The sequence below is a fragment of the Phycodurus eques genome, chromosome 5 (assembly GCF_024500275.1).
Source record: "Phycodurus eques isolate BA_2022a chromosome 5, UOR_Pequ_1.1, whole genome shotgun sequence".
Taxonomy (NCBI): Eukaryota; Metazoa; Chordata; class Actinopteri; order Syngnathiformes; family Syngnathidae; genus Phycodurus; species Phycodurus eques.
In genome coordinates this window covers 21,373,736-21,400,003 of record NC_084529.1, presented here as the reverse complement: position 1 = coordinate 21,400,003, position 26,268 = coordinate 21,373,736, and the positions used below count along the sequence as shown (strand labels likewise).

The 26,268-nt window shown below is 40.5% G+C and overlaps 1 protein-coding gene across 6 annotated transcripts in view; it reads left to right on the top strand.

Moving 5' to 3' along the window:
- cntn1a (contactin 1a) overlaps positions 1–26,268 on the top strand; it is an 80,915-nt gene that overhangs the window by 44,033 nt on the left and 10,614 nt on the right. For all 6 annotated transcript variants that reach the window (XM_061678026.1, XM_061678029.1, XM_061678030.1 and 3 more), the window contains exons 3-18: positions 514–552; positions 5,276–5,402; positions 8,141–8,319; positions 9,658–9,753; positions 10,247–10,453; positions 10,533–10,632; positions 11,668–11,843; positions 12,337–12,461; positions 12,840–12,957; positions 14,288–14,435; positions 16,527–16,654; positions 19,088–19,260; positions 19,981–20,104; positions 23,232–23,393; positions 24,680–24,829; positions 25,281–25,351. In XM_061678026.1, the coding sequence (XP_061534010.1) occupies positions 514–552; positions 5,276–5,402; positions 8,141–8,319; positions 9,658–9,753; positions 10,247–10,453; positions 10,533–10,632; positions 11,668–11,843; positions 12,337–12,461; positions 12,840–12,957; positions 14,288–14,435; positions 16,527–16,654; positions 19,088–19,260; positions 19,981–20,104; positions 23,232–23,393; positions 24,680–24,829; positions 25,281–25,351 (2,123 nt within the window). The remainder of the gene's footprint in view (positions 1–513; positions 553–5,275; positions 5,403–8,140; positions 8,320–9,657; positions 9,754–10,246; positions 10,454–10,532; positions 10,633–11,667; positions 11,844–12,336; positions 12,462–12,839; positions 12,958–14,287; positions 14,436–16,526; positions 16,655–19,087; positions 19,261–19,980; positions 20,105–23,231; positions 23,394–24,679; positions 24,830–25,280; positions 25,352–26,268) is intronic.

Below are 26,268 nucleotides of genomic sequence, written 5' to 3'. Positions count from 1 at the left end.
TAACAGAACACACCGCAACATAACGTGACAGAATGACATACTGTTTAAGACAACATACGACATCGTTACGTGACACAGTAAAACAAAATGTAACGCAACAAAATTCCGCAACATAATGTGTATGAAGCTTAACGTAACACCGCATAACTATTGAAACATGGTTTCGATAGCAAGAAGGTGTAATGTCCACGTTTATTAACGCTAATCACTCGTAAGTCTACTTTGTCATGAACATGGAAAATCATTGACAGTTGGACCTTTTCAGGCTGCATTTGAAGTGCTCCCAAATTTGGCAACATAAATTGCAGTGCCTATTCAAGTCAACGACCTTCATGAATACAGTACTTAAATCAACATTTGCCACTTGAACTTTTCCTGAATCCAACTTGCGTAGTTATAGTAGCTCTGACTCACTCCTTGATTACATCTTTTTGTTAAAACAAACAAACAAACAAACAAACACCATACGTGTTTGAATATGCTAACTCTGTTTCCTTTGTTGACACGCTACAGATACATCTCTGCATGAGGAGGAACCTGACTTTTATGGAGGTATGTCACCGAGCCTTCACTGCTCTAAAACATTTACTGGACTTAAAACGATGGCCAAAATAGACTTTGCCAATCTATAATTCCTGTCATCTACTTTAGAACAACACATATCACCAGTTGGATTCGATTGACAACTGGAAATGAGTTACTGCGCTGAGTGCTTGATTATGCTCTGGCCTTCAAAGAAGGACACGTGCTGCAAATTTAAGGTCAAATCCACAACATCTATTACAGTCATTATGATCTGTCATCGAGAGGTCATGTTCTACCTGAATCTTCTTGTTTGGTTTTCACATGTCCAGGCCAGACACAATTCACATGAAACTTGGTTTGGAGTGTAAAGCATTTTATGATTGATTTTTTTTTTATATCTTGGTTCGACTCCTAAGCAGAAAATACAATACTAAGTGCTCATTTATCTGGTGTGTGCAAGTGAATGATCTGACTAAACGTTGCCCAGTTAAAATTACATCGATAAAGTTGAAATGTGACATCATGACATATTGTGCATATTATTGTGGTTCCGATGATAGTGTTCACAGTTGATCAGATAAACAGCACTAGCAGAGAAATGCGACAATTGCTATGTATGTCATGACTTAACTGTTAAATACAAACCGGGACACTATGGACGAAACATATTTACATTCACAGTAGACTAGTTGCTGGAGTGGTGCCAGTGTCCTCGGGCAATGAACTGAATTCCCAACTGCTTGGGCTGCACCAGCACTTGTACCCTTATTGCACGTGCATATGTTCCTATTTATGTATTGTATATTTATGTTGTATGCAAAAACTCAATGTAACATACCATAGAACAAGACAACTTGATATACTGCAATGTAATTCAACATCACGTAAGACAACCGCGTCAAATCACACAACATACCCCACACAGTGAAACCCAATTTAACACCACGTTTGCGTCATACTTCGCAACAAACGTAACGTAGTGTCACGTAACTTAGTATCACAAAATTGTGTGTCTTGTAACACATTCCCACACAAACGCCGTGCCGCGTAACCCAGTGCCACGTGACAAAGTGAAATGTAACGATGTGTTAGGTAGCGTAACATCACAATAGACAAAACAATTTAATGTCACCTAAAGCAATTTAGTGATATGTAACATCACATTAGACAAAACAACTTCAACAACATGGTGTCAAATAACACACCATGTCATTTATATTTACATACATATTTTATGTACAAGTATAAAATATTTGTATACAGTATACTGTATAAAAATATAACGTCTAACTTTGTAACGTAGTATCTCGTAACACAGTGTATTATAATGTGGTGTCTGGTAACACTGTGCCAGGTTATACAGTGTAATATATCGTGTTGTCACGTAGTGCAACACTATGTAGCGGAACATCATGTAACGCAATATAATATAATACCAAACAGCATAAGACAACATAGTGTCAAATAACACAGCGTATCCTAACATTTGTACATGTTCTATTTATATTCATTGTTATATTCATAACAATGTAACATCACATTCATGTAAAACTTTGTAACTTAGTGTCACGTAATGTAGTGTCGCATAATGTAGCGTCACCTAACAAAGTGTAACGGTATTGGTTGTCCACCAGTACAGCGTATTGGAGCATTTTGTCACGCTACTCAAATTGACACAACATCACATTACATAACGTAATGACAAATGATGAAAAGAATGAAAATAATAGTCTGTTTTATCCAGGTGTTTTCTTTCTAGGTTTTGGAAGATAGAGCATTGTGTCTTCAGCTTCAAGCGATAGTGTGTCCTGGTGTTTTTCCTCTCTGCAAGTTGTTGTTTTTCTTTCCTGATAGGAAAGTAATCAGACTGTCAGCATGAGGCGTACTGCAGGGGGCGTGGGGGGGACTTGCTGATTCGTTGCTCGGGAACATGCTGTGATACTGTGAGCAGGTTGAATTAGGGGACAAACCATATCCCCCTTGTATTTTTGTCAGAAAGTGTTTCTGTGCAAAACGCTGCATATTCTGTGATTTGCTATATTTATAGTCGATGACGCAGTCAGCATACAAGGCGGGAACATTGTGTAGGTGGTCTTCCCGCCGAGATGCACAACAGAGTTCTTCTGCTCTCCCTGTCAGCCAGATCTTAATCACGGCAACGTCTATATCGCTGCTACTTCGCTTCCTTTTCTCTCACATAAAACCCACGCATGCATTTTAAAAGCTGTCCAGCCGCAATATATGTTCTCTTCTTCTTGAACGGCAAATATGCTTCAACTCAATGAGCTGGACTGAAACCTACTATCCATCTATCCATCCACCCACCCATCCATTTTCTACCGCTTATCCGAGGTCGGGTCGCGGGGGCAGTAGCTTTAGTATTAGAAGCGCTTCTTTCTTTGGCAGTGTTGTTGTTGTTGTTGTTGTTGTTTTTTTTCAAAATTCTGTGCTTCAATCAGTCACAAAGGGGTCAAGCATTTTGTTTTGCCTTTCCTGACACAAACAAATCTAGTGAGATGCAAAGTCTCTGGTTTTAAAGATTTGGATTTGTGGAGAAAGAAGAAAACACTGTAATCAGATCAGCTACTTCTGAGAAATGGCAATCATTTCAGTCTCAGTGGAATAATTCCATTTGTGGAGCACATTTATTTCAGTCACCGTATGATTTTCTTTCGCTCCAGAGATGATTCCTGCTGTGCTTAGTGATGATTGCTACACTCTGCTTTTGGTTCCTCCAGGAAGCATTCCATTATCATTTAGACTTGCTCCTGTTCAGTTAATGTTAATGTGTGAAGTCAAATCCCACATCTATCGACATATTCACATAGGTGACCAATTGGATCAAATGCAAATAAAATGAGATTGATATTATGAGTAGGGGTCCGTAGGTTTTTTGTGTGTTTTTTTCTTTGCAGTGTGTGAGTGGGAAATAAGGGCCACTCTTTTCACTGAGCGTGAATAAGCTCTCACTTAATCCATTCACAGTCAAGTGTTCCCACAAGACGAAACAGAAAGTTGCTTGATGCACTGTAGTAACATATAAGAGTAAGAAAGTAAGACTGTACAATAAAGCTCCAAGCTCCATTATGAAGCCATAATAAGTCATTGAAGGGACTTTTCGTCTTCTCTACATTTGGAGAAATTATAAAGGACTTTAATGTTAACCAAAGTTACATCATCACTCATTCTTTTCATGACCATCTTTTTTCAGCGTGTGGCTCTGAAAGTGAAGGATCGAAAGAAATTGAACTCAGCGTAATACAACAAAATGTAACATAGCATCCATCCATTTTCTTAACCGCTTATCGGCTTGGCGCATATCTCAGCTGACTTCGGGCGAGAGTCGGGGTGCACCCTGAACTGGTCGCCAGCCAATCGCAGTAACGTAGCACACAACATAATCCATCCATCCATTTTCTGAGCCGCTTCTCCTCACAAGGGTCGCGGGCGTGCTGGAGCCCATCCAAGCTATCATCGGGCAGGAGGAGGGGTACACCCTGAACTGGTCGCCAGCCAAATGCAGGGCACATACAAACGAACAACCATTTGCACTCACATTCACACCTACGGGCAACCCCGGTCCTCAGAACTGTGAGGCTGACGCTCTAACCAGTCGTCCACCGTGCCGCACAACATAATGTAATGTAATATAATGTTACATGTCACATCAGACAACACAACACAAATAAATCAACCCCGTTACGTAATTCCATGTAACGTAACGCCACATAATGCCACGCAATGCTGAATAAAGTCACGTAACATAACGGCACGTAACGTAAGGCTACATAACGGCACATAACGTAACAAAGCAGCACATACCGTAATGGCACATAACTGAACAACATCTAAACCCCAACCAACTTTGCCAATTTCAAAACTAGTATTGGAGACAGCTCGAAATATGCAAATAAGGCAGCTGTGTGGGTTGCAGAGAGGACACAGAGGCAAGTCAGACACAAGTTCACGAGAGGGTGCAAGAGACCGCAGGGTCTCCGGGCTTTCTGTGGCCTGCTTTGACAACCCACCCTCCCCCGCCATCTGTCATATCCCACATTACAGTAAAACAATTGGACTGCCACCAGGAGTCATTGCTATGCTCAAATAGAGCACTCTGCTCTTCTTCTATCTACTGTACAAATACTTTATCCACAGCAGGGTCGCTAAGGTTCTCTTCACTTGTGTGTGTGCATTTATGATTTAAATTCTATCAAAGAAAATCGTCTGCTAAAATCATCCCTCGTTCCCAGAACAGATTTTCTCACTTAATTTGCCTCCCATCAGCCCCGCGGTGCCTCGTTTCAACCGCTTTCAATTCTAAGCAAGCAGTAAGTAAGCGTCCAACCAGTGAGATTAATTCCATCTCGACCAACCCAAACTTATTTCCTGATGTTTAGAAAATCCCCATGCAACTGAATCACATTTAAAAACCTTAATATGCCTAAAAAAATCACCTTGTGGATCCGACAAATGATTAACTGGAATTTATGAGAAAATAAAGCTGATGTCTGTTGGTCTATATCGATGGTCTATGGTCTTGTATTTCAGTTACAATCTGTGTGGTAAAATAAGCGCATTTCGCCATGGAAAATGTCTTTTTTCCACTCTCCATGCCAATGCAGCTGTCACGTTTTGATGGAAGTGCCCGTGAACTGTCACCAGGACTCACCCTGACTTTGTTGATGTTTGTAAGCCCGTCCATCTGGTTGTTGTTGTTGTTGTTGTTTACCTTGTCCTTGTTTGCCTGCAGATGAAGCCACAGGTTACGGGCCGGTGTTTATGGAGCAGCCGGTGGACACCATCTACCCCGAGGAGTCACCCGAGGACAAAATCACCATGACCTGCCGGGCCCGAGCCAGTCCACCTGCCACATACAAGTAACATATGTTTCCTCATGCACGCCACACTTGTTTTAAAGTCCTGAGTATAAATGCCAAGGTCAACAGGATGGTTATTTTAACCTTGACACCTTTTTAATAGATCTTGTGACCATGTGAAATGTATATCATTGCAAATCACAGTACAGATTTTGGGAAATTTGTGTTATTGTTGTTGGAATGGAAAAATAAATCATTATAAATAATATGATTATAATACTGTACCGAAAAAAACATTAACTGTGCAGACAGCCATTCAAGTGTAAAAATAACCACTGTCTTGAGTAAAATACGAAAAAGAAAAATAGACTGCGCTAAGGGAGACTGTGGGCTGAGAGAAACGGACAGGTGAAGCAAACAAACCGCTGCAGCAAAGTACGTCTTGTGAGCGCGAACAAAATGGACTACTTCAGCAAAATAGAGATTGTGGGCAGCAATGCAAACTGACCACTGCAGAAAAGTGGATACTTTGATCATTGAGACAATTGATTGCTGCAGCAAGGTAGAGACTCTGGGCAGTGATAAAATGGGCCGCTGCAGAAAAGTGGAGACTGTGGGCAGTGAAAAAAACCCCAAAACTGACCGCTGCAGCAAAATGGAGACTGTGGACAGCGAGAAAATGTTCCGCTGAAGCAAAGAGGAGAATGTCAGCAGCGACAAAACTAACCGCTGCAGCAAAGTTGGCAGCAACAAAATTGATCGCTGCAGCAAAATGGAGACTATACGTTAACTACCTTGATGACATTGGAGTTTTACGATGATAAATGTTCTTCCAGCACCCGTTATTGATGCTAAATGTCACAAAAAAGCCAACGACAAAGCCTTTTAGACATTTGATGCGTATTTCTTTTTCATTGGACCTCAACAATATGCAAATTCCTGCTCTCATATGTCCTCCCACTAACAGTGATATAACTGTCAATACAAGTGGTTAAAGGGGGGGGGCAAGACGATGTTGCAACAGCTGCCACGTCATTGCACAGTACAGCAAAGCAGAATCTGTTTTATCATGAGCTCAGCCAATTCCGATACAAATGTATGTCAATGATGTTCCTTGTCATGTCTTTCTATTGGTGTCATCTGCATACAGACACATTATTATATGTATATATATATATATATATATATATATATATATATATATATATATATATATGGATGACGGTTAGAATGATAATACAAGAGGTAAAAAGTGGGATTTACAACCCCAATTCCAATGAAGTTGGGACGCTGTGTTAAACATATAAAAACAGTATACAATGATTTGCAAATCATGTTCAACCTATATTTAATTGAATACATTACAAAGACAGGATACTTAATGTTCAAACTGATAAACCTTATTGTTTTTAGCAAATAATCATTAACTTAGAATCTGATGGCTGCAACACGTTCCAAAAAAGCTGGGACAGGTGGCAAAAAAGACGAACAGTTTAAGGACAATGTTCCTCAACGTACAATTGCAAGGAATTTAGGGATTTCATCATCTACGGTCCATAATATCATCAAACGGTTCAGAGTATCTGGAGAAATCACTGCATGTAAGCGGCAAGGCCGAAAACCAACATTGAATGCCCGTGACCTTCGATCCCTCAGGCGGCACTGCATCAAAAACCAACATCAATATGTAACGGATATCACCACATGGGCTCAGGAACACTTCAATAAACCAATATCAGTAAATACAGTTCGGCGCTAGAGCCGTAAGTGCAACTTGAAACTCTACTATGCAAAGCAAAAGCCATTTATCAGCAACACCCAGAAACGCCGCCAGCTTCTCTGGGCCCGAGGTCATCTAAGATGGATCGATGCAAAGTGGAAAAGTGTTCTGTGGTCCGACGAGTCCACATTTCAAATTGTTTTGGGAAATTGTGGACGTCGCGTCCTCCAGGCCAAAGAGGAAAAGAACCATCTGGACTGTTATGGACCCCAAGTTCAAAAGCCAGTATCTGTGATGGTATGGGACTGTATTAGTGCCAATGGCATGGGTAACTTAAACATCTGTGAAGGCACCATTAATGCTGAAAGGTACATACAGGTTTTGGAGAAACATATGCTGCCATCCAAGCAACGTCTTTTTCATGGACGCCCCTGCTTATTTCAGCAAGACAATGCCAAACCACATTCTGTACTTGTTACAACAGCATGGCTTCGTAGTAAAAGAGTGCGGGTACTAGACTGGCCTGCCTGCAGTCCAGACCTGTCTCCCATTGAAAATGTGTGGCGCATTATGAAGCGTAAAATACGACAATGGAGACCTCGGACTGTTGAACAGCTGAAGCTGTACATCAAGCAAGAATGGGAAAGAATTCCACCTACAAAGCTTAAAAAATGTGTGTCCTCAGTTCCCAAACGATTATTGAATATTGTTAAAAGAAAAGGTGATGTAACACAGTGGTAAACATGACCCTGTCCCAGCTTTTTTGGAATGTGTTGCAGCCATAAAATTCCAAGTTAATGAATATTTGCTAAAAACGATCAAGGTTATCAGTTTGAACATTAAATATCTTGTCTTTGTAGTGTTCTCAATTAAATATAGGTTGAACATGATTTGCAAATCATTGTATTCTGTTTTTATTTATGTTTAACACAACGTGCCAACTTCATTGGAATTGGGGTTGTAGTTAAAGTACACGTTTTACTGCTGCTTCTCCTCTCTCCTCCCCCCTTCTCTCCTATTGATGTCTGGCATGTTGTGCATTTAAAATGCACTGACCTGGGCTACTTTTTCCTCGCAGATGGATGCTGGACGGTGTAGAAATCGACCTTAGCGCTGAACACAAACACTACACATTGTCAGAAGGGAACTTGGTCATCAGCGAGCCCGTCAAAAACAAACACGAGGGGAGGTATTCCTGCTTGGCCAGCAACACGTACGGGACGATCATCAGTCGAGAGGCCTCGGTCCAGTTCGGATGTAAGTTTTATTAAAAAATAAACACACATCCTGATGTTGCTATTGAAGCTGCAGTCTTAGGCTCCACAGTCTCCACTTAGCTGCAGCAGTCTGTTTTCTTGGTGCCAAAAATCTGCACTCGGATAAAACTTGGGTTCAAAGTTAAACACATATGCTGATGTTATCTTAGGCTGTTGCTCTGCCATATCTCGGGGCAACAGGGTAGCATTATACTCCATACTCTCCACTTGACTGCAGCACTCCTTTTTCTTGCCGATTCAGTCACCACTTGAATAAAATTAGTCTCCAAACATAAACACACACTAATCTTTGTTCACCAACTTGTTGTACCTTAGCTCTTGATGCTGCAATATTCGGCTCCACGATTTCCACTTTGCTGCAGCTGTCTATTTATTTACCGTTATTTCTCGTGTATAATCCGCACAACTGGTCCGTGGGTGGACATCTGGTCCTCGGGTAAAAGAAATTGTATTTTACATCTTTCAGACATACATTTTTATGAGCTTTCATATTTGAATTTTAAATTTGGTATTTTTAAGTTAATTTTGTTTTCATGTTATTAATATACAGGTATAATAAGGCAGTGTAAGGTTATTTTTGTTCAATAAATTTGCACTGTCTTCGCTCAAAAGCTACTTTTCACATATCACACCTCAGATGCACATTTTTCCGTGATTTGTAATAAATGGCGAAACAGTCATTTGTTATTTATAATAAAGATTTTTTAGTTAGCAATTTATGGTCTTTGTTTTTGTTTAAAAATGTTGTTACATTTGTTAAAAAAAATCTAAAATTTGTTTTTAAAAAGTTTGTTGTTAAATTCTATGTGCGGTCCAGTTGTACACATTTTCGAGAACCAGTTGTCCGTCCACCATGTACCTGTTACCCTCAGTCTCATCTTGTATAAAAGTTGTCCATTTACCTGAGAATCAAAAATAAGAGACCTTTGTTTGTTAGCTTTAACTGATGCGTTCAATACGCCTTGGTTTTTGTATTTCCTGGTACAATTTTGAAACATAGACAAAATGCAGTGCGAAAGTAGCATAAGTAACTTAACATAATACTAACCTACAAAAAAATAAAAAAGACAAATTTGCAACTTTAGATGGGTAAAATAGAAGCAGTGCACAATGATGCTAGAGTTATACATCATTGAAAACTACCAAAATGGAAATAAAAAATGTAAATAAATACCTCTTTGTCAAAACTCAACATTATTAACTTTGTAAGGCAGAATTTGAAAATACAGATCTTGTAATATATCCCATTAGGTTGTGGGACTGTACTTAACGATGTGTCAAATCATCTCCACTTTTTTTTAAATTCATTATTCCTCAGATTTGGACCTTTTCTCATCAGAGGAAAGGGAGTCGGTATATGTCAAAGAAGGACAGGGGGCAGTTCTTCTCTGTGCTCCACCTCCACATCATCCAGGTGAGCAGGATAAAACAGTTCTGGAAGTATGAGGTTTAATCACTGATGTAATAAACAACATCAACGACAAGTTTGTATCTTTTTCTGGACTTTCTGGAGCATATTCACTTCAAGTTTTATTCCGTTCATGTGTCCTGCATAATTTATTATAAAGTTGATTTCATTTTATACTGCTCGGTATTTGACACTGAATTAATACATTTAGTCTCATCCCCATGCTTTCATATTTATGCAAAATCATATCCACCAGACAGCATCTCTCTTATCCCACTGCGGGCTAGTAGAATTATATGATTTTAATCTGAAAGGTCAATATATGAATAATAAATCCTTCTCAGCGTCGAATAAATGTGCCATTCTTTCCTCAATTTGCATCCATTCAGATGGCTCACATTGAGCCAACATTGCATTGAGCGCCTTGAGCTATTTCCAGAGTGGTTGCTATGCATCCAAGGCGGTGATTGACAGGCGGGTGTTTTGTGTATGAGTGCAGCCGACCTGTCGTTCCGGTGGATCCTCAATGAGTTCCCCACCTTCATCCCGCCCGACAAAAGGCGCTTCGTCTCGCAGATAACGGGCAACCTTTACATCTCCAAAGTGGAGGCCTCGGACAGCGGCAACTACTCGTGCATCGCGTCCAGCTCCTCCATCTCCAAGAGCGTCTTCTCCAACTACATTCCGCTTGTGCCCCTCAGTGAACGTCAGTACCTCACTTTCATCCGACCGTTTTCCTCTTAGCTGCAAAGATGAACTCAAGTTCTGTTTTGCCCACCTCCAAGGTGCCATCAGGAAGTACCCGGCTGACCTCAACGTCAAGTTCCCAGACACCACCACTCTGGCGGGGCACAACATCACTTTGGAATGCTTTGCTTTGGGGAAGTAAGTTGGAGAACGAAAGAACTCAGCAGTTCAGAAACATACCCAAATGTGGTTGTAAATTCCATTAAGTGACATCAGATATTAAAGCCATGTGTTTATCAGTGGGGAACCTCCACTAACCCCAGCATCTTGAAATCGCTGTTTTTAGGATCATTATTTCATGGAATTAATCACCTTTTTTTGGGGCCTTGACGTGCCCAAAAACAGTAGACTTCTGGAAAGTTAAATAAATTATTCCCCAACCCAGCGGCACGGTGGGCGACTGGTTAGAGCGTCAGCCTCACAGTTCTGAGGACCTGGGTTCAATCCCCGGCCCCGCCTGTGTGGAGTTTGCATGTTCTCCCCGTGCCTGCGTGGGTTTTCTCCGGGCTCTCCGGTTTCCTCCCACATCCCAAAAACATGCATTAATTGGAGACTCTAAATTGCCCGTAGGTGTGACTGTGAGTGCGAATGGTTGTTTGTTCCTATGTGCCCTGCGATTGGCTGGCAACCAGTTCAGGGTGTAACCCGCCTCCTGCCCGATGACAGCTGGGATAGGCTCCAGCACGCCCGCGACCCTAGTGAGGAGAAGCAGCTCAGGAAATTTAATGGATGGATGGATCCCCCAACCCCAATTTCACTTATCAACACAAACTTTGGTAGACATGTCTATCATAATAGAACACACGGGGGGAAAAAAGCCTGCCCAGAATTAAACTGCAAGTTGGACATTATGAATTGAAGTAGCCCATTTTGGATGAATTCCAGGGCTTGTACTTTGACTAACTCCAAGGGTTTTTGCACAAATGAACCCGTGAACATTGACAACATGAATTTGCAAATCTTTTTTTTCACTTATGCCATCTATTGGCGTAAGTGTTGTGGTTGTTGTAGTCGGGTGTAGAACTGTACTGCATCGCATTGAGAGATCCCAACTGAGTTTTCTGCAAAACAAAAATGAGGCAGCAGATGGCAGTGAAACAGCCAATAATGTCTATGTACATTAAGTTGATTGTATGGCAATATATTGTCTTTGCCATCTCTGTCTTTGTCCAGCCCCGTCCCAGAGATCCGCTGGAGGAAGTTGAATGGAGAGCTTCCACCCAACCATGAGGTGGCGGGGGCTCACCTGCACCTGTACAACGTGCGGTCGGAAGACGGCGGCTCGTATCAGTGCGAGGCAGCCAACTCCAAGGGAAAGGACTACCACAGTGCACATTTGTCTGTGGAAGGTATGGACAGGTATCTTCAGTTTCCACTTGAAAAAAGTTTGTCTTCTAATATTAGCTTACTGTTTTGTTGTGTCCGAGCTATGGCTGCTGCATAATTATGCCCAACAGTCTCTGCTTTGCAGCAGCGCTCCCTTTTCTTGCTGCCCTCAAGTCTCTTTGAATGGGAAATGTCAGATATTTGTGTTGCTGTGCCTTAACTCTGGACGCTGTATTATTGTGCCCCAGAGTGTCCATTTCGCTTTGGCGGTTCTTTCTGCCCACAGTCTCCCCTTGAATAAAAGACATCTCCTTTACCTGATAAGTAAATACAGGACACTCTCGTTCTCAATTGGTGTTGTTTGTAAGCGTGTCTCGCTTTGACCGATGCGTTCAATGTGACGCGGTTTCTATTTCAAAGTGGAACACCCCAGCCACTTTGGAACCTTGTCCTGCTTTAAATGTCTGATTCAAAAATAGCTTTAACTCACGTGCGTTTCCCTTCCACATTTTGCAGCGTTTCCTGAGTGGGTGGAGCACATCAGCAACGCAGATAAAGACCTCAGCAGCGCCTACACCATGTCCTGCTCGGCCAGGGGCAAACCCAAACCGCACATCCGCTGGCTGAAGAACGGAGAAGCGGTAATGTTCAAGCCCATTCATTGCACGCACATTTAGCCAGCATGTTATATTGTTTGCAGCCCAGCCGACACTGACAGACAGCTGGCACATAGACAGCTTGTTATGTCAAGAGAAATTCCCTGTTGCTTTTGAGCTGCTGCCAGTACAAACAATTAGAAAAAAATAAATAAATAGCAGTGACAGCAGTGTGGGGGTGTTAAAATATGCATCTGATACATTAATAAAGGCCTCTCCCAGTCAAATGTGCATCCTCTCATCTGTGCACGTCAACATCCGACTGTTTGATTTGCAGCAGAAGGCTGCAAATCAAACAGTCGGAGGCAATTTGGACTAGTTCAAATGTTACTTGATTGCATTTGTGACTGGCATTCTGCACAGTTGGACAGAAAAGAGATGGTGTTCAACAACCTGACATTTGAAGACTCCGGGATGTACCAGTGCATCGCTGAGAATCCCCACGGAGTCATCTTTTCCAACGCGGAGCTGCGTGTGTTTGGTGAGTCTCAAAGGCAGTTTGCTTTGGAAACGTTTCATTTAAAACAAAGGCTGGATTTCCACTGCACGTCCGAGTGCAAAATGCTGATTTAATTTCTGTGTAGCTGTCCCTCAGCCCAATGAACAGAGGAGACATTTTCAGACGGGTGCTTCACTTTATTTGCAGATTGGTTTCATCAGTCACAGTGTGTGGTCATCTAACACAGTGAAAACAAAGGACAAATAAGCACAATATCAGTTCCAAGATCTGGAGAAAATACAATAAAGCATACAACAGTCTTTTTTTACAAACACAAAGAAAATTACCTTTAAGACTTCAGCTCTGTTTCTTTTTTACGGAGCTTTGGCTTGGTTTGTCTTGAAATTTAGGACTTGTTTGTCTGTTGTATAAATAGTTTAACACTGTTTAATGTTTGTATTATTTATTGATTATTGTTTACTTCTGTGTTGTCACTGCCAGAAACCTCGCCTCTTCATTGAGCTGAGGCACAGCTACATCTTGTATCCGATTTTTTTTCTTAGATTATTTGTGTAACTGAAACATAATGTATCAGATATGGCTGTGTTTACACAAAACACGTGAAACAACCTGCATGCACACATGCCCAAATGACTAATAACTCCACAGGACTCACGTAAAGTTTTTTTTTTCCCTGGGCCGACTCCCCCATTAATTTTAAAGGTCCCGTATTTTAGGCTATATAGACCTCCATAGAGTGAATCTCTAACATGGACTAGTATAAAAGTGTAAATTGCTTTTTTTTTTTTTTTAAAAACACACCTTGGTTTTGTCATAAGAGTGTCCAGAAAAGGCCCCTCTGACAGCTGCTTCTGTTTGACCCAGTTTTGTATCCGCTTTGTCCATATTTAGCTGAGACCGCTCCTTTCTTCTGATTGGTTGCCTCCGTATAGAAGACCACTTGTGAGCGCACACGTTTGTTATGTTGACAGCGCTGGCTCAGGAGCGCAGAGGTAGGCGGAGATCTTCGCTGGTGACGTAGATAAGCTCGACATACTAGAATGACCTGATTTCAGGCCTCTCGGCAGAAAACCTCTGGTACTCAGGAATGCGTGGACGATATTTTACACGTTTACTGAGGCAACATAGAGCCAATATTACATCCCATATTACTCCACTCCATAGCATATTAGACCACATTTAATTGTCTTTGCTCCAGCTCACATGCGGCCCTAATGAAAATTATCGGTAAAGAAAATGGAGGGCTGATTGCATGGATGGTGGGGCCGATTCTTCATTCTGAATGTAAAATGTGTCATTAATGTGTGCTTGTTTTCATCAATAATCCATATTCCCTCCTTTCCCATCTCAGACTGCGCTCCCACCTTCGAACACAACCCGATCAAGCACGTCCTCGCTCCTAGAAACGGCCGAGTGGTGATCGAGTGTCGACCCAAAGCCGCACCCAAGCCGAAAGTCTCGTGGAGCAAGGACACCGAGCTGCTGACCAACTCCAGCAGGTGAGCGATTCTCCCCCACAGAACGTCCTTGACTCCTCTGAAGACTGTCATATTCTGGTTCACCCCTCTTCTATCTGGGTCAAAATACCACATGGGATGAGTCGCAGAGAATCCCCGCTCCTGTAATGTGTCATTTCAGGGATTGAAGTAAGCTGCGTATTCCCTAATTCTGAAAGGCATGTTGTTGATGTGGTTTTCCTGACGTTAAGCTCATCTTCACGGGTAAACCCCTCGCTGACAAAACAAGCCTAATCTGGGGGGTGCTGGGAGACCCCTGACCCTCTCCCCACCCCCCACGGTGGGATCCAAACGCGGGAGGAGCGGTGGTCAAATTACTATGCAGCATATGCCCCTTAATCGCCTCGATGGCGTGGGTGCTATTTTTTATGCATGAGGTTGAAATATGCAAAGAAAAAGGGAATGTTTCATCTTTTATTTTTTTTATTTTTTGCCTCCAGCTCACTTTCAACCTCACACGCTCTATTTTCAAACTTTATTAGAGAAGCATCACATATTCCAAGCACTTTTATACCATTTTTTTTTTAATGCTATCCACACATGGAATATACACAGTGAACTTTTAACCTTAGCGTTTGCATGATTTATTCAACATTCAGACCAGTGGCGCCCCATGCATTTGGTACCTGGGCCTTCAGTAGGGATTTACCCGACCGTGCCGCCAGAAGACATCCGTTGATACAAAAACAGCATGCAATACATCATCTGGAGCAGTTCAGAATTAATATTTATCTAATAACATGTTTAAGTTAGATTTAAGTAAATTTAGTCAATCCTACTCACCAGATATGCTGATTATTAAATATTTTAATGTGTGCAAATCGCTACACACGTGTTTTGCTAGTCAAAATTGGCTGTAACAAGTTTTGCTCCGACCAACCAATCAGAAGATGGAAAAATACTGACATCATCAAGGGCCAGAACTCCAGCCTGTGAGGATGAATTTTAAAACAGATTGGTTAAACAAACAGTCCCATTGCCATTATAGTTGAAGTTACATCATCGAACACCACCAACTATGAAGACCCTGGGCAGATTAGATTGCCATGGCAAGACATTGAGGCTGAAACCTGATTGGAATACACTGCAAATACACTGTTGGGAATAAAACAATACCATTTCATAGAACAAACACAGTGGCGCATGGGGATACGAGTGAACCTACTAACGAGTTTTTCGTGAGGCGAGCTGTCATTCAGACTCTTTTTTTTATTATTTTATTTGACTTGCAAGCAAAAATTTGAGAAAGAAGCGCTGTTTGGTGGCAGTTAACTTACTTCACAACAAGAACCAGTTCGGCCGCTCCCACTTGAGACTTTACTGTCAAAGTAAATGTAATACAAAGAGAATTAAAGTACACATGCATTTAAAACAACCTCATAACTTTGCCTTAAGCTCTGCTAGCTTAATGCTAACACATAATGGGAAATGAATAGCCTGGCGGTTTTATAACACTTTAAAGCAACGGATATTTGAACACAAACGGTCGAGCAACACATGTATAGACTGACAATATAACAAGATTCACAGGCATATATTCCTTATCCTCTTCGAAAAAGACGAATATTACTGCAGCTGAGTCACTTACATTAGTTGTGAAACTCTTCTTCGTTTGTGTCTGCATGACTGTATTATACAGTACTACTCACTCACACCAGAAAGAGCCACAACAATTTAATCATGATTAACGTTTTAATTCTTTGCATTCTTAAATTCAGTTATGTTATTACTATATGGTTTTATTAAGTAAAATACAAAAGAGTGCTATTTTCCCAACTAAAAACAAATTACAAAAATATTTGTTTGGGAGGCTGGAATGGCTTGATGGCATTTATTTACTCAAAGCACTAAATCATCTTTCCTTGTTGAAATTACAACAAGGAAAGATGATTTAGTGTTTTGAGTTAAGAGCCTGGGCATGCAGTGAATTCAACCCATATCTCAAGGCCCCACTAGAATTTAGGTTGTAAATGTAAGTTAGTGCTTCTTATAATGTTTTGGCCAGCAGAGAAGGCCTTGCTGAGCCCTGATACCCTACCTTGAGTCAAATACTCTCCGGCTCCATCTCTTCAGGATGTTCATCTGGGAGGACGGCAGCTTGGAGATCCTCAACGTGACCCGCACAGACGAGGGCAGGTACACCTGCTTTGCCCACAACAACCTGGGCAAGGCCAACAGCACGGGCTCTCTAACGGTAACAGGTAAATAAATAAGCTTCTTCCGATCTGGGGCCTGCCTTACTGCTTGACTGATATCGGCCTTGGCTGGGCAATCATCACTCTTGTGCTCTCTGACCTCCACATGTCGACTGATGTTAAATAGCAGCTCTAAGAGATGCCACTTTTTCATGGGGGAGACATGCGAGTATTGCCTAGGAACAGATCTAATGAGATATAAGCGTCATTGTGATTTATATCAAGGATATAATTGGATTTTGTGTCAATTGTACAGCTACTGGGGATAATATATAGAATAGAAGCTGTCAACTTGTTAGGCTTGAGCGGTTCCTCCACTGGTGCCTCATAAGCAGCTCTTTTCTGCCCCCTATGGACAACTGTGCATACTGAACTAGTCCATCTATTTATTTATTTTTTTTACCCCAACACTCCACAAGCAGGCAGTATACTATGCATTGGGCAATAACGGAATGAAAGTTTTTTTTTTTGTTTTTTTTTAATATTTCTGATGATTTCTCATGTAATAGTCTAATTTCCTGATTGGATGAATAAGCCACTGTTTCCCACTCTTTATTGAGCCAAGGCACCCATTTTACATGAGACATATCTCACGGCACACCACCAAACAAAAACGGCAAAAGTATGCATTCTGAAATAAGATGATCTTGTCTCAATTTACTTACTTTGTCAGTGTGAAATCTGGGCCTGTTTAATTGAACTCAAAGCTGATACACTCGCTGAAAGCCATGACTTATTGTGTTGCATGAATGGTAACAGGTGGCGACACGAGCATAGATCGATAGATAAAGAAAGATATATTTGCAATTGGGAAACAATAATTTGGGGACAAATTAAGTGATTTATTTTGTATATGTATGTGCCAAAATGGACACAAATGTATATTTACACATATACACATATGTATGTATATACATATGTATATTATGAAGGTATAGGTGTTTGTTTGTTTTTATGGTTGTATTTTAGTGGTTGTTGTTTTTTATTTTATTTTCATTAATATTTGAGATACTACTGATAATGATATAACAATTTGTATTAATGTATGTAGGAATAAATATAAGTATTTTTAATATTATCTTACTTACCGCTATTATTATTGTTTGACTATGGTATTATATAGTTTTTCATATAAAGTAATAATTACATGGGATTATAAAATAATAGTTATATACGATTGGAATAATGATGAAGTAGGGATAGGGATAGGAGTAAAAAGATTTTTATGTAATATGTATAATTTAACTAGATTTTTACTTTATTTTATTTTATCTTGTACATTTTATTGTTGTTGTTTTTTTCACTCTAACATGTTCAACATTTTAAAAAATCAGTCAATCAATTGCATCATTTTGACGACACAAGCCAAATTCCTTGTATTCAGCGTACCGGTATTTGGCCAATAAAGATAATATAAAGATAAAAAAACGATGATTCTGATTCTGAAATGCAGTCATAAAATATACTGAAATACCTGTTTCAATATTGTGGTTGAGAAAGTTTGTAAAGGGTGTGTGGAAGTGTTTTAATATTGTGTGATGTGAGAGCGTTTCAGTAGTGTGTGTGAATTTTTCAGTAACGTGTGTCAGTGTTTTAGTAGTGTGTGAAAGCATTTCAGTAGTGTGAATGAGAGTATAAGAGCATTTCAGAAGTGATCATGAGAGCATTTCAGAAGTGAGTATGAGAGCACTTCAGCAGTGTGTGGTAGTGTTTCAGTAGTGTGTATGAGTGTTTTGTATTGTGTATGTAGCATTTCAGTAGCATTTATGAGAGCGTCTCAGTAGCGAGTACAAAAGTGTTTCAGTAGAGAGTATCATAGCATTTCAATAGTGTATCAAAGCATTTCAGTTGTATGTATGAGAGTGTTTCAGTAGTGTGTGTGAGTGTTTTAGTATTGTGTGAACTGTTTCAGTATCACTGTGAGAGCATTTCACTAGTGTGTTTGAGAGTCTTTCAGTTGTTTGTATCAGTGTTTTAGGACTGTGTGAATGAAAAAAAAAAAATCAGTAGTGTGTATGAAAGCTTTTCGAAAATGTGCATGAGAATGTTAAAGTAGTGCGTGTGACCACAAAAAACTGTCAATCGTGTTCGTGTGTGTGACAGAGCATTTCAGTAGTGAGTGTGACAGTATCTTAGTAGTATGTGTGAGAGCATTTAAGTAGTATGTATGAGAGTGTTTCAGTCGTGTGTATGAGAGCATATTAGTAGAGTGAATGAGAGTGTTCAGTAATTTGCATGAGAGCGTTTTAGGACTGTGTGAGTGAAAAAAAAAATCACTAGTTATGCGAGTCAGTAGTGTGTATGAAAGTGTTTCATTAGTGTGAATGAAAACGTTTCCAAAATGTGTATGAGAATGTCAAAGTAGTGCGTGTGAGGGCAAAAAAACGGAATTATTATTGAATGTCCCTGACGACCCCTCATATTGGTGACCCCCATCAGACTCCACAAAGATCACCTTGGCCCCCTCCAACGCCGATGTCAAAGTGAGGGAAAACGCCTGGATGCAGTGCGCCGCGTCACATGACTCCTCCCTGGACATCGCCTTCATCTGGTCCCTGGACGGCCGAGTCATCGACCTCGACAAGGACAGCCAGCATTACGAACGCACCCCGGTGAGAGGCGATGAAAGATTTGCACTGAGTTGGAAGTCGCCCGGTTTAACGGTGCATTTTATGCAGTTTAATAAAATGGCTATTTCTGATAGCATCAATTGATTCAAACCGAATTGCTCCCTCTGCAGAGTGGTGGTCAGTGCTGTGGACACTTGCCACACACCACATTGGAATTTGATGGGTTTTACATAATATCGGGTTTTGTTTAGTTTTTTTCCGCACATAAAATGTGGTCCGCTTGATTTAATATGGTTTAGGAAGTATTCATAACAGCATTTGACCCTCCAAAATGAGTTTAGCATACTCATTAACCCTTGAAATGATTTTTCTTCCATTTCTCCTCATTGCAATTTCAAAGTTATGATCCTCTTTGTATTTAAATAATTCATATAATAATAATAGTAATTCATCTTGCCGGCAAGTGTATGCATAACAGAGGGATGCTATCTCATCAGTGAGGGCGTGTGTAACAGTAAGCTGGAACCTTCCAGCAATTGCACACATCCCGGCTGCCGTTTTGCCATCTCCACTTCTACATCGCTCGTAGGCATGGCTCTCGACCTCTCGCCAGTTAGCGTGCGCTGTGGCCGGCTGCTTGCTTCGACTTGCGGAAGGACTCAAAAGTGACACAATCAGATATCGACTACTTTAAAGCATTTGTAGATTAAATTTTCACCTGTCTATGAGTCATTCAAGTTTAACAATTGTTGTGTTTTGCAGAACGGGAGCTCAGCTGGCGAGCTGATGATCAAGAATGCCCAGTTGAAACACGCTGGGATTTACACCTGCACAGCACAGACGACCGTGGACAACGTGACCTCCTCTGCCAGCCTGGTCGTAAGAGGTGAGTCATGCTCTTACTGTAGAATTACTAGAACAAGGGCTATAATTAGAAAACCAGTCAAGTGTGTGTTCTTGACACAGCTAGCAGAATTTATTATGGGATCTACCTACCCTAATTAAATAGATTAACGTTTAATAGTATTTCTCTAAACTACAATCTATAAGAGAGCTATTTAAACCTTTTCATGGGAGGAAAAGGTGTAGGCATGATGTTATGCCAGTGACAAGCCCATGTACTCCACAATCTCTACTTTACTGTCATGCTCCGGTTTACGTGCGACCCTCAGTTTCCACTCAAATAAAATTGGTCTCCAAAGATAGACACGCACGCGACCATTAGCCTGTCGCCGTGCCTTAGCTTTGACCTTTATGCCATTACACTCCCCAGTCTCCATTTTGCGGCAGGGGTCCATTTTCTTGCCATTTTCTTACTCTCCTCTTGGATGAAATCTACAGCCACATGCTGAGAAAGGAAAGACCTTAATTCTCCGTTTTTGTTGTTTGCTAGCATGTGTCTTTCCGACTGATTTTTTCAGTGGTGCTAGATTTAGCTCTTTCTCACTATTGAGAAGTGGTAGCTCGGGTGGGGCCGCAAGGCCGAGCCGCTGATGTTTCATGATTGTTATCACCACGTACTTAACGGTGAGTGACAGCTCGCCTTCCTAAATAACGATCAAAGGAAATGTGTTGTGCCACCAGCACGACTTTCACAACACAGTATTGCACAGTCACACAGGTGGACGCACACTGCAAATGACTGTGAGGTTCTCTAAACACAGGCCGTGACTAATGCAGGCCTAAATGTCAGTGGGTTGCCTGCAGAGAGGTGGTGTTGAAGGATAGACATTTACTGTGTCAGGATTAGCTCCAGGAAGACCGTATAATAGTATGTTATTGTACACTGGCATGACAGTTGCTCTCTAAACAATCCTTTTTATCACCACACTCGACGTCCATGACATGACAGTAGTGTACAAATACGTCAAAAGGGCCTAATCTCTGATGAAACTGCTCCAGATCTTTGACGCCACCATCCAGGCCTGTCCAAATTTGACCACCTAATCGCCTGAGTCATCTTGGTTCAGGTTCGTGAGTTTATTAGTGAGGCTGTGGGTTTGGAGTGAGGCTGATACTACATACTTGTAGTTTTGCTATCAGGGAATATATTTTTTTCTTATGTTCCAGTGGGAGAAACGAGAGACACACTCGTGCATATTTCAGGCCAACTGTGGGTTAGATCACTGAGCTAGTTTCCATCTATCTAATTTGCGCATGTGTTTCTCCTCTCTATGTTGAACAAACATTTTTCTTTAGTTTCTATGACAATGCCTTCTCTTTTAAAGTTGCCCCTCCTTCAAAATACATTTTCTTTCTACTTTTTTATGGTGAAAATAAGTTAATGAATTTGACATCTATGAGGTTTGTCAAATAAATGCAAAAGACTATAAACAGCATAAGTCTTGCAAAACGACCGCACAAGATTTCCCATGTGTGCGTGACGTAAAAAGTGACTATTTATTCAAGTATCTGCCCACTTCGTGGTTGCTACACACCCACTCATCTCAGGAAAAGTGACAACAAAACAAAAAGGACACTCTGGGTATTTTCATCCCAAACTATCTATATATATCAAGCCCAATAAAAGGACATAAGGGACTATATAAAAAATGTATGGAAGCGGACCTTTAATATTGAAATTGGAAAAAAATGTACGCATATGGTCGTAGCATATATTCAATCAATTATCTATTGCATATATCCCCTTTGTATTGTCATAATTAATATGATACAATTAAAAAAATGCAATAATAATAAATAATTATTTGCAAAATGATTGCATTATAATTATTATTGTATTTTAAAATAATAAATTATAAAAGGAATTAAAATAAGAAAAAATATAAGTCTATTTATATGTAAAAATTATGAGTTGCTATGACGATGCCATTGGAAAATATTTACACATACAATGATAGCATGTATTCATTCAATTTCTACTACGTTAATCCCTTTTGTCTAGTTATAATTAAATAAAAAAGTGCATATGCATTTCATTAGAGCGTCTGCCTCACAGTTCTGAGGACCGGGGTTCAATCCCCGGCCCCGCCTGTGTGGCGTTTGCATGTTCTCCCCGTGCCTGCGTGGGTTTTCTCCGGGCACTCCGGTTTCCTCCCACATCCCAAAAACATGCATGCTAGGTTAATTGACAACTCTAAATTGCCCGTAGGCGTGAATGTGAGTGGGAATGGTTGTTTGTTTGTATGTGTCCTGCGATTGGCTGGCAACCAGTTCAGGGTGTATCCCGCCTCCTGCCCGATGATAGCTGGGATAGCCTCCAGCACGCCCGCGACCCTAGTGAGGAGAAGCGGCTCAGAAAATGGATGGATGGATATGTATTTCAAAATAATATGTTATAAATTAAAATAAGAATAAATATAAGACTATTGAAAAAATGTAAAAGGCATTTTGGTTGCTATGACGACGCCAACCCTTGACATTAAAGTTATAAAATATTTACACATACAATGACAGCATTTATTGCTTTTCTTCTCCATTAGCCCCTTTTTATAGTAATATTTAATGTAATAAAATAAAAACATACAATAGTAATAAATAATACATTTTAACAATGACAAACTTCATATGTATATTTAAATTCATTAATTAATCAAATATAACACGAGTAAAATAGAAATTTAAAAAATTTAAATGGCCCAAGGAGTAATTTATCATTTTTGTTTTACCTGCAATTTGTTGTTTTCACAAATGATTAAATTGATATTTTTATGATATATATTTTTTAAACACAAAAATTGAAGACAATTATGTTTTTTAGTATTCCCTAGTAATCTTACACCGCACTTTTACTCATTATCACATGCATACTGCATTTTTACATGAATAGCATTCAATGAAATGTACCTAAGAACAAGGACAAGAACGTATTTAGATATTTGATGCTGTTGACATTGCTGTACTGAATTTGTCTACAATATGTAGTCTGCTGTCTCTTTAAAATGCTTGGAAAAAAACATCCCCAAAGTGCTTGAATTTGCCACTGGAGGAGGTGTGTTATTTTCCCGAGCCATCAAGCAACACTAACTCATCTCCTCTGTTGCTCAACCCAGGACCCCCCGGCGCTCCGGCGGGGCTGCGAGTGATAGACAAAAGTGACAAGAACGTAGCACTGCAGTGGAGCCGTGGAGCAGACAACCACAGCCCTATCTCCAAATATACCATCCAGTATAGGGACGCCTTCTCCCCGGACGTGTGGAAGAACGCCACCACATGTGAGAACGCCAAATAAACAGCACTACCTCTAAGTTCATCCCATGGCTTTTATAATGACCAGCTATCTAGAGAACCTACATGATACTAAGCGTAAAATGACACCTTTAAACTAAGGTTTCCAAAAATTGACAATCTTTATTGTTTTAAAGGAATGATATTACAGAGCACTCAAGTAGGCAACAGATGCTCTGTGTAATTTGAAGGCAATATTGTTGTTGTCAACGGACTGTTATTTGACATATGTAGCACCAGAAACGTAGACCCAGGCATGACTGTATGTTTAAAATTTTCCTTGGAAATGTATTGGCCGATTTATGATAAAAACCTGTTACGAATTTTGCCTTTCAGCTCCGTGTTACAGAACAGCAAGTACTAGAACAGCGAACAGCTGAACATGAGCATTCAAAGGTTTAGAGAATGTCAAGTAAAGTTCACCTGTAAAGGTTGGAGTGCATTTGAGGCTCATTCTGAAATTACAGCAAATATGAAAACACTTCTAGGACATAAATATTAAACAATCAAATGAAAAACTAAAAATGAAGGTAACTGAGCATGCCATCTTGTGCTGCATGACCACGTATTCTTATGCGGCTCCACAAGCAAGCTCATTGTGCGACGTTCATAGACTCAAAACTCAGATAGATAGCTAGATAGATAGATAGATAGATAGATAGATAGATAGATAGATAGATAGATAGATCGATAGATAGATAGATAGATAGATCGATCGATCAAATAATTTCAGTCTCAGCTGACAACATTACCCTTGAAAATAAATGTCTTACGGATGACTTGATCTGGAAAAAATGCACCGTAAGCATACGTGTGCATACACATGGCGAAGACTTTCCGGAACGTCCACTAACAACCCAGGCTAAATTTAGTTCCTCCCCAACATACAAAGCTTGTCTTTCAGTCTGGACGTGTCATTTCAACATAGTTCCTTGACATTTTCCTATATATGCAGCTTTGGCAGCATCTTATGACATCTTAGAACGTTTCGAAACTTGCATCAAGGTGAGTATTCGTGACAAGAAGGAGATAACTTCCTGAATAGCAAAGTGTGCATAGGCAGGGGTGTTCACTGTACATGTTGTGTTGAACAACACTGGCTACCAGTGCAGAAGAAATGTAATGTTTGAAATGCAATGTTGTTCAGCTACAAAATTGCACGAATCATCATAAAATTTACTTACGAGGTTGCCATCCGACAACGGTGTCATAGAATAGTTTGGAGCCCACATCAATATCTTGAAGCCCTAAAATGTCAGCCTTGTCGTTACAGCTCCACCAGACATTGAAGGGAACGCAGAGACGGCCACTGTGGTGGACTTGGTGCCCTGGACCGAGTACGATTTCAGGGTGATCGCTACCAACACACTGGGCACAGGCACCCCGAGCATCCCATCTCACAAAGCGAAAACCCTGGCCTCAAGTAAGATCATGCGAATTAGTCAGTAAAAGGTCATGGAATGGAAAGGCAGTATTACAGCCCAGCTTTCCGTGCTGATTTTCATTCTTTCTTTTTTTTCTTACTGTCTTGAATAACTCTTTGGTTATGATGAGTATCGCAGTAAATACAAGTTAGCAACAAAGACCTTCATGCTGACCTCCTTCACAACAAGCCTAAGTGACCACACAAACCTCCACAAATGAGCATTTTGAGGAAAGCGTGTTCTGAATTTCAAGTATACAATGAAAATCACAGACCCTCTTAAAAATAAATAAATAAATAAATCAGTGATGAAGGTGTTGCACTTGGCACAGGAGGAGATATTGAGAAGGATGTCGTGGTTAGGTAGTTACAGCCTGTGTGGGTTGGAGTGGTTTGTGCGCATTCTTTGCATGTTAGCTCCGGGAGTTTTACCGTCGCGCTCTCGTCGTAGGTCCTGTGGTGGCGCCCTCGGATGTGGGCGGAGGTGGCGGGACAAACAGGGAGCTGACCATCACGTGGACGGTAAGTTTGGACTTTTCACTAGCTCACGGTCTTATACAGGGTGAATGTAATGTGTACTTTAGGGTAGCTCAGAATATTAGTCATTCCGCACAGTCATTCAGATTAATGCTAATACGAAATGGGAAATGGCATAGACAGGCTAATGAATAGCATTTGTGTCATGTTGTTAGGTATATCTCTATGTGGTCCCCAACCTTATTCCCACCATGGATCGGTTCATGCAAGTACATTAATTTTGCAGACCAGCAACCATTCATCGAGGGAGGGGTGCTGATGGACTTAACAGATCGAATACTTATCGTCATCATAAATGGCAGAATGGCAGTCGTCGATGGGGTGGGCTGGAAAAAAATAAATAAAATTAAAGTACAAATAATTATTATTTACACATATAACACATGTAGACAGACAATATGACAATATTTTCTTTATCCTCTGGGAAGAATGACTAATATTACTGATATGCTGAGACCGTCTCCATGTACAGTAGCTCCGTATGTCTGTGTTATACTGCTCCGAGGTGGCCAAGGCATACACACCAGAAAGAGCAGCACAATGTCCATTGAGTTGAGGCAAAGAATGTGGCAATAATTGTTTAGATCCTTTACATTATATTTAATTATGTCATCACTGTATGTTTGGATAAAGGAGTGTCTACAATTGGTGAAATAAATACTATAGACTAGCTACCGAGGTAGATACCTAGCTAAGAAGCTAACTAGTATGGCTAACATCGGTTCATTTCCTCTGTGATTCCTCCATGACAAAGCAGAGAAGCGCAGAGAAGTAACTACCGTAATTTCTCGTGTATAATGCGCATTTTTTTCCCCACCCAAAAATTGTCAAACGTCAATAGTGCGTATTATAAATAGGTATAGGGGCAAATGGAAAAAACTTTCACATTTTATAAATGCATG